The following is a 9354-nucleotide window of genomic DNA, read 5'->3' as shown; positions in this document are numbered from 1 at the left end:
TAACTTTAAATCATTTTCATTTTGTGGTATTACATAACAACTTAGAACTGACCACCCTGTATGATAAATATGTGTGTTTAGAGTACATTCACTGAAGCAGCATTTGTCTGCTTGGTGGAAAAGAACTTCTCAAATGTTTCTGTGAAACAACTGACTTATTTTTCAGAAACTGACATTTGCTGAACACATCCTTATAATTAACTTAAGCTACTAGCGATGACTTCTCATCAATACATTTATTTTAGAAGCTAGATCTATGCTGGGCCCTAATAATGTAATGGTAAGAAGAAAATTCCTAAAATTGAGTCAATTGTAAGTTCTAACTAAAATCCGAGCCGTTTATGCTTTAAAAGTTGACTCTTCCAATCTCCTGGAGACCTGGAGCCTTTTTGCTGCTATAATCTTTATATATAATAATAACATTTTAAATACTTCAGTATAATGTTTATTCTTTTGCAAATTCCAGTAAAAAGTGGACATTACAAAAATGTTACTTTTTTACAGTACAAAAATGTCTCAAATGTTCTGTCTACTTTTTAAATACATGTCCATATATACATATACATAAAATTTCTTCAATGAAAACTACATATGAACAAATATATAACCAACAAAGGCTATTCATTTAGCTCTAAGAGGCGGTAATAAGACATTAGAATTCCTTTTCGATTTTCTTTGCATGATTGAAGAATTTACGGAGAGCACCTGAAGGCAGCATCCCAGTCAACGTCTGTCTGTGTCCTCGGCAGCCGTTGGTAGCGCTGTTTCATCCCGGGTGTGAAGAAGGAACCGCTGGGGAAAGCAGCAGCGCAGCACCGCCTGGCGGAGGTGGAGTCTAAAGGTGGGGAGGGAGAAGAAAGGGGAGAGGAGGAAAACGGTGAAAGGCACATACAACAGGAACGGGGGGAGAACGGTGGATGATTTACGCTTTAAAATTCGCATTACAGCTACTTGAAGAGTTGCGGCGAAGAGGAACACAACAAAAATGATAACGCCTTACTTCCTAGAAAATTTCTGGGTAGGTGTTTATTTTTTAATGGTGTTAACACCGGTGGTACACCTCATTATTCCCTTTCTGTCTATTCCGACCTTATTATTCTGGTCATAGTCGTAGTCACTAGGTTCTGTCCGGCACCGACAGACCAGTCGGTCCGGAATTGCACCAGCAGCATTAATGTTATTCGGTAATTATTCTGTTTTTACCCCGGGGTTTGGGCCTCTGTGAACCTATCTAACTTGAGAGGATGAAGTATCCGCCCCTCTTTCCGGTAATTGGCTACGTCTGGATTTCTTGGAATGTTTACGGTCAGTTCCAAGAATGCTATTGGACACGATGGCTGCCAGTCACAGGCTCCCTGTCGTGCGCGTCACTTTCTTCCGTGAAGAAGTTTCCGTAAGAGGCCAGATGTTTAGCTTACTTAGAATACGCGGAAGAAAAAATAAAATTCTAAATGTATAAGTATATTAAAGAAGTAACCAAACATGTGTTGTAGGTTCAGACATAAACTGGTGTCGTTGCGCTTCTGTTTGTATTAGAACGTGTGCGTGCTGTCAAAGGTCATCTGAATGCTCATTAGAAATTCACAGAGCTAGGTCAGAGCAGGTCGTGTTGATGATTCTTCCATAACTTGCTTCAAATATTTACTTATTCACTGCGCCATGTTGGCACTGCTTGACGTCTTTGAATTCCTGAATTTGCCTAGTTCTTCAGCTTTAAGTGTTATACACCGTCGCAAGTGCAAATAGGTACAATTTGTTTCGTTTAACTTGTCTGTTGCGTTGTTTGATGAAACAAATATTTTCCCCAAATTAGACTGAAACTGTTAAAATGCTGCAGGGCAAGAAAAACCCTTTGCTTGGCTTTAAAGACATTTTAAATTGATGTCATGAAAGGGCCCTTTGGTGATCGAACCCCTATTTTAGTAATTACACATAATCAGTTCACTTTTGCTATGAAAACATTGTTTTTCAAACTATTTAGTTTGATTTATTAAGATGTATCCTCCAATTCAGTCCTCAGTTAAATCACGCTTCCTTTTGCTGCACCAAAATAATTCCTGCTATGTCACTGGCAGGGATGAATAATAGACATTAAGTAATATTCTGGGTAAGGTTTATAAATTATATTACGTTATCACCCTATATTCTGAACACAGGCCCCTCCAATGGCAATTTAAGAGCTGTTTTCAAAGGCAACACGCGGCTAGAAGTGTCACCACAAATGAGGCAACTGGATCAAAAGCGCACCGCAGCACATCGACTCACAGAATATATAAGTCTAAGGTCCGTGTTGAATAGCTGCTGAATGTCTCTATTAGGTCTCGGTAAACTGTTGTGTTTTCAGACTCTCTGGATGATAGTTTCTAGATAACAGACAGTGTTTCCCCAAACATGGATTTTGCACCAGGAACAGCTGGGATGGGCCAAGTCAGTTTGATAACCTTGAGTGAAAAGCTAACTGTGAGACGGAAGCAACACATGTTCCTACTGCTACAAGGATGAGATATGATCATTGCGGTTATATTATCTGTACCAGTAATTCCTTTAGACTTCAGCAAAACTGACATCTGAAAACCTGCAAATAGAGTGGAAGTTGTTAAGTGGTCACTCAGGTCTTTTTAATGTAGAATTGGGAATTTAACCTCCTGATATTAGCTGGTAATTAGTCAGGTTATCAGTTCCGGTAGGTAGACAAACTGCAGTCAGCATCCGGTTCGTAACTTGGCGATTTATTTTAGCTTCTGCCTTGTTTGTTATATTTTTTTATCGTATTGCTTCTTGTTTATTAGCCTGTAGCGTAGCTCATGCTAATCTACAATAATGTGTGGCATCTTGGCTGGAATCTGATAAAATAAAGCCTTCACTTATTGGATTCCCCTAATTGTATTTACCTGTGTGGTAACGGCTACAGAGAAGCCATCTCTTCTATGCGACATGCCTTAAAAATGAAGCTATAAAGATGGTGCAATCCTTTACGATTTATATTGATTTATTTAGTCGTTTTTGCTGAAGCAGACTCCATAATTGCCTAAACGAGAAAAGAGGAGAGCAGAGACACTCCTGATTCATCAATCTGGCCTTTATGCCCTGCAGTGGGACACAAGAGAATGCAGTGATGGCAACGATCAGCTGTGTGTTTAGCATGCAGGGCACACATACTTGGCATTAGGGGACGCATCCATTTCCCTTTTGACTTGACTACCAGTCTGCTCTCTGAGCAGGCCCATAAATCTGTAACTCTCTATGTTTGAAACTTTTTAAAGCAGGTGAAAACATGGAGATCTTGCCCCCTACAGCCCTTTGCCTCCATCTTCTGCTCCTTGACTTTGATGGGATTTTTTTTATCTGTAAAATTTTGCCATTCATCTCTGTCCAAAAAAAATAAAATAAAAAATCTCCTTATCAGCTTAAAAAAAACAAGTTCTTTGAGGAATTAGGAAGTAGAAGAGTTCCTAATTCAGTGTTTTTTCTTTGTCAATATTGCGGCACTCGACTGGCCGCTGGCTGCAGAATTTCCGCTCGCTGGATTCACTCATAGGCTCAATCTCATTTCCCCTTTTTTTTGTTTTTTTTTCATGTCAGCATCTAACACAGCTTCAGTTTGTGTGACATGCGTAGCCACTGAAAGGTCTACCTGCATAAGCGAACTGGTGTAGCAGCTATGTAGTTTCTGCACTGTAACGATGTGCTCATGTCTGCTTTGCCTGCAGCCTGTCATGGGAAAATAAGATGGAAGTGTGATAAGCAAACAGAACTGATTCAGCCAACGGGATGGCCTTTTCTTCCCTGGAGCCTGGATGTGTGGTTGCTTGGGTTCAAACAGATTTCATTTTGCCTTGAAATTACATCCACTCTCCAAGTACTTTTATATACACGCATTCGCTTCAGCACTGAGTTCAGTGTTTTTTGTTTTGAATGATAGCATAATAAAGTTGCAAACATTTTTGATTTTCTTTTGTTTCCTTTGGCTCTCGGTTTAGTTGAAGGAGTCACCAATAACCTGTTGTGTAATAAATCAGGCAGACATGTCCTCAGTCACACTGTCTTGTTTTCCACTCTTAACTTCAAGACTGGGTGCAAAGTCAACCTGACTCTGATGGGAAGAGTTCATATTATTCTGATTTTACTGCTTGATCATTGTTGCAAAACAAGATTTTTTAATTATTATTATTATTATTTATTTTTATTTTTTTAAAATCTTAACATATTGTGACTCCTGATCTTGAATCAACAACTATCTATTGACTCATATTCATATTTTATAGCAATTATTTTATTTATTTAGGTTATTTTTAACCTTTCCATGCACAAGGAAAAAAAAACAACGTACCATCCTGAAACAAAACAACAAAAAAACTTGACAAAACTGAAATTGTCATTTCTTTATGACTTCAGCATATACAACAACTAATGTCAACAAATGCATCACAGGACTTGAGTGCATAATTTATAATCAGCTAACATGTATTGCAGTCCAAGCAGCTCCTCAAAGTACTTTCGAGGAATTGCAATAACAATAGATTATGCAGCCTTAGTATTGTCACAATATTATATAATTGGTATAATAACGTAACTACTTGTTTAACTAGTAGTAGCACCACAACAATCATCAAATCCGGCTGGTTTGGTGACCTGAAACGAGAACACCCAGATCAGAGCTCTGACATCTGAGGCAGCGATGAAGGAAACCTCTGTTGCATGGTTTTATTCGGAGCTGAAGTCCTGCAGAGTCTGTAATAGGAAGCAATACGGAGAGTTTGCATAAAATTGTTCGACCTTCTCCAACGTATTCCAATATCAAGGCAAGGATGGAATTGAGTTGCCTTTATCTACCTGAAGAACATCTGGGCGCCCAGAAAGCTCACCCTGACCATGAAGATCTGACTGTTCAACTCCAGTGGGAAGTCATACTGCTGTATGGGGCTGAAGCCTGGAGGACAAACAAACCCTCACATGGAAAAATGCAGTCATCCCTCAACAACTGTCAGAATTTTCCCCATTCGCTGGCCAGTCACAATCAGTAACCTCAGCCTATGGGAAAGAACCTGCCGACTCTCGTTGGAAGCAGAAATCAGTGAGAAAAGATGTCGCCGGGTAGGACCCTTTCTTTGAAAACTTCCAATCGACTTCAGGCAGGGCCTCAGGTGGAACCCCAAAGTTAAGTGAAAGAGAGAGGCCGTCCAACAAAACGCGTGACGATGAGACCACAAGAAAGACCACATTTGGAGCCAACGACAAAGAAGGACCCAGGACAGAAATCTCTGGAGATCTAGCTTTCTCTCCAAAGTCATAATGCCACACTGACAAATGAATTAGTTTTACCACATCTGTAGTCTGTGGTAAAAAGACTCCTCTGTATTTCTGCATAGTTCTGGTATGCAAGTATGTTGAAAAATAAAATCTGATGTCGTAGTTAGCTGCAGTTGTCAGTCAGCATAACTTTTAACATTATTTCCTGTTGTGTGCCGCATATATAGCACCAAGAAGAGAAAGAATAATTGCATCTGGCTTTCACTGGCATTTATGTGATAGCAGCAGTCGATTTTCGCAATCAAGAGGGATGTGGACGAGCAACAACAGTAAAGATGGCAGATGTCTATAAGAAGTAGAAACCCATAAATTTACATTCAGAATATGTAACTGCAATGAAGACAAAGTTGAACTAATTATGTTAGGCATTTTCACAACTGAAGGAAAGTGGTGTGTGCGTTGCTAATAAAACTTACAGTGAATTTCAGTGATGCAAGCAGCAACTGCATATCAGACCCTTTATTGATGAATATTTTCTCTACTTTCAGAGAGAGTTTTCTGGCACCTTGCACTCAAACTGCCAGATTAGCTGCTGGGTGTGCATTCTGAGAAAGCAATGCAAAGAATTAGCTAACAGCATTTTCTTTTTTGCATGTTAACAAGCAGTTTTGGCACCGAAGGCTGAGCATTTCCTGGAAATAAGGAACACAAATGCAAAGGAAAAACCACTACTTTTCGATTTGAGTTTGGCTGTACTGTGATGGGTCTGAATTCCTTGTCTGCAAACAGTTTGCAGACATACTTATTTTTCGCCGCTTTCACCCAGGGCAGGGACGAAGGCATGCCTTCTATGCCTCTTTTGTATTTTTCTCCTTCTGGTTTTCTTGTTTGCAGAAGGAAACCATGTGCTCAAAGCCTCCCACAGGGCACTTACCCTCCTTATAATTCATTTTGCACCGGTGCGTGATAATTGCTACAGTAAAGTCGTATGCCAACTTTCCATCCAAATATATACAGACGAGTTCTCCTATTTCCAGCCTCCATACCGAATATCTTGGAATGCTTATATAAATCGCCGAATGCCTTCACAGACCCTCCGGTTTTAATTTGTCTTGGTCGTCTTCGGTTGTCGGGAGGGAGCAGGTAGCAGAGAGATAATAAGGCCTCTCTCCACGTCATGTCTTACATTACAGCCTGAGGCAATAAAAACGCGATTTCCCGCTCACAGGATATTACAGCTGGTGTGGAGACCTAACAGAAGAGAAGGGGAGTGAATGGCTGTCCTCCTTCTGCCCAGCAGATGTGAGATGATAAGTAGGCAACACTGTGGTTTTGTCTCTTTCCCTACCAGGTGGTATTTGAGATTATATGGTGTCTGGTTTTCTTTCCTTTTTTTTAAGTCTTAGGTGGACTCCAGAATGAAAATATCATGTGCACATACAAAACAGCATTTCAAAAGCAACCGGTGGTTTTGTTTTGCAATGCAACATTCAGCTTGCAAAATGCTATTTGTTGAAATGCCTTCTTTTCTCTGTGTTCTGTGTTGTGTTCATTAAAGTCACGCAATTGACTAAGTAGTAGAGATGCACCGATCCGATATTAATATCAGTACCGATCCCAATATTGAACATATAATTTAGATAGGAAATTGGTGGCAATGTGCCAGATCTATAAGGGCAGATCTATTCAGTCTAATTCTACGCTTTGTACTTGGAGCGACATGATGTTTTATTTATTTATATATATATTTTTATAATTCCTAATTGCACTTTCTGAACCATTTGGAAGAACTTTTGTTGCAGTTTTTTTTTCTTTTTTTTTTTTTTTTTTACACGTTTGAACAAAGTAATCAACCTTTTAGTTTTTTGTCAGTTTCAGTTTCTTTCCTATTTGTTTTACATTGGCTGTTATATTAGACTGACTGAAAAACTAAAATTTGTGTTGTTACATTTTTAATTTATTACATTTATGTCTTTGTTTAAAAAACAGAAAAAAAAATCAATGTTTTAAGTCAATTCAAAACACCTTTTCTGTATCGGATCGGTATCGGCCGATATTAAACCTCAGATATTTCTGTGTTAGTATCGGAAATGAAAAAGTACTTTTTGCGGTTGTTGTTTTTAATAATATGTCATACGAACATTTCGGATAGTCTATGACTTACATGTCATGTTTGTTTATGAACAATAATTACTTTTCTTGTACAGTTCTTTATTTTCTGAGACTAGAGAGTAGAGCTATGGAATATTTTCAATCATATCACCATATGCAATATTGTAATGAGAAGGAATGCTTGAATGCATCTTTTAGTAAGTTGTTATATTTCAAGTACATTACATTCATAGTCAAATGGGCTTTCATTTCCATTGATACACATACAACGTCTTATTTTCAATTCAAAGGTTGGAAAATGGCGAGCGTTAGCATGACAAAATAAAAACGGAGGAAAATGTAGTTTAATTGCAAAAAGTGTCATCATCATTTCAGTATTTCACAAAATTATCACAGTTCCTCAGTAGCCCAGCATCATTCAACTTTTATCAGTGTAATCTGGTTCAAACGAATCAGAACCACGATCAATAGAAATAGAATGTCATGTCAGAAACAATTCAGAATTAAAGTAAATTACATGTGATTAATGCAATATTATGATTAATAGATTGCAGCGAATAAGCATGTAGGCACAACATGGTTGGGTTGCTGGTATGAAATATGGAAGAATGTTGGCACAAAATGTCACAGGCTGGGAACTTGGTAGGAATATGAACATGGTGAACTCTGCAGGACTGGCAATTAAAAAAAGAACTTTGGACTTTTCTTTAAAACTAAAACACTGCATGGAAATGAAAAAAAAAATAGGGAAAACATCCTACTATTTGGAAACGCACGCCCCGGCAGGTTCTTGCCAGAGGATCTGGTATAAGCCTTTGAGTTTGTTGCTGTGCATTAAAGCTCCGGTTTTAAATCTAAACCAAACTGTTTATTTTTCTTTCCTTCCTCTGTCAACAAGCCTTCCCTTCTTTCTTTTACTTGCGGGTGAGACCTGTAACTTCCAAGCGTCCCAATGTGACACAGGCTGACTCGCTGCAGAACTATTACCTACAGTTTTCGAAGACAAAAACTGACACCGAGCGTGCCCTGCAGCCTCCCTGAGAGCAAACATATTGCAGGATCCTGGCCACAGACAGGATTAGAATAGACTGTGAACGAGTTTCTGTCATTGGTGGTAATGGCTTGGCCTGCGTGTTGCACATCCGTCTCAGCCGCAAAACAGAGCTGCTGCTCCAACAAACCCCGGCTGACATCGTATCCTTTGTTTTGGAATGTGTAAAAGGTTCATTTTTCCAAGCATAGTAAGTATTTCTCATATTCAGAACAAGTTCCCAGTATGAGGTGGTTCATCAGTGAGGTCTTCTTTATGTTATGCCTGTTTGTGCTTTCTCAGCTCTTGTAGGTTTGGCATAACCTGTTTCCCCTTATCAAGGTTACCGTTCACGTGGATTAGGGGTCATATTCACACTCGTGATTAGCTAAAATACATGAATGCCTGGGACCAAACTATAGCTGTCTGTAAATGGCTATTTGAAAACTTCAAGCGCCTTATATACCTCAGTATGCATTACTATGCGCAATGGCAAAACTAACTTCTATAGAGTTCCTTCTTTCTATTTTGGGAGATGCAGCCAGTCAGCGTCGAGTAAAATAAATCATGCTCCTGCTTATCAGTCAAACTTCACTTAAAAGCATGTAAGAAGCTTTGTTCTCAGGTATTTCATCTGCCCAATCTATGTTTTCTTTCAAATATTTTAGATATTCTCTGCGAGAACAGGCAGATTTTCAACAAATATTCTATAGTTACAGAAAATAGGTAAGTATTGTACCGCAAAAAGGTTCACTTTCACTATATATGAATGTTTTTTTGTTTTTTTAAATAAAAGTGCTATTTGAAAACTGCTAACTTTTATTTTATTTATTTTTTTACAAAAGTTGTTACTTTTGGTCAGGTTGCCAGAAAAAGTGTCCCTTCGCAGTAGGGCTGAAAGTATGAGGTTGTGACATTTATTTTGATGCTCTCAGACGTATTTTGCTGTTCAAACTAGGAGC

General features: G+C 38.7%; 1 protein-coding gene across 3 annotated transcripts in view; it reads left to right on the top strand.

Annotated features, from left to right (window-relative positions):
* Window positions 1-795: 795 nt before the first annotated feature.
* Window positions 796-9354, top strand: part of fcho2 (FCH and mu domain containing endocytic adaptor 2) — a 50703-nt gene continuing 42144 nt past the window's right edge. The window contains exon 1 of one of the 3 annotated variants that reach the window (XM_055052350.1): window positions 796-1018. In XM_055052350.1, coding sequence (XP_054908325.1) covers window positions 986-1018 — 33 coding nt within the window. In that variant the 5' untranslated portion in view covers window positions 796-985. The remainder of the gene's footprint in view (window positions 1019-9354) is intronic. The other 2 variants (XM_055052351.1, XM_055052352.1) reach the window with 2 other exon arrangements.

Source organism: Poeciliopsis prolifica, unplaced genomic scaffold (genome assembly GCF_027474105.1).
Source record: "Poeciliopsis prolifica strain line A6 unplaced genomic scaffold, Auburn_PproV2 SCAFFOLD035, whole genome shotgun sequence".
NCBI classification, from domain to species: Eukaryota; Metazoa; Chordata; class Actinopteri; order Cyprinodontiformes; family Poeciliidae; genus Poeciliopsis; species Poeciliopsis prolifica.
Note: the sequence above shows the minus strand (reverse complement) of the source record. Positions and strands in the feature narration are given on the sequence as shown.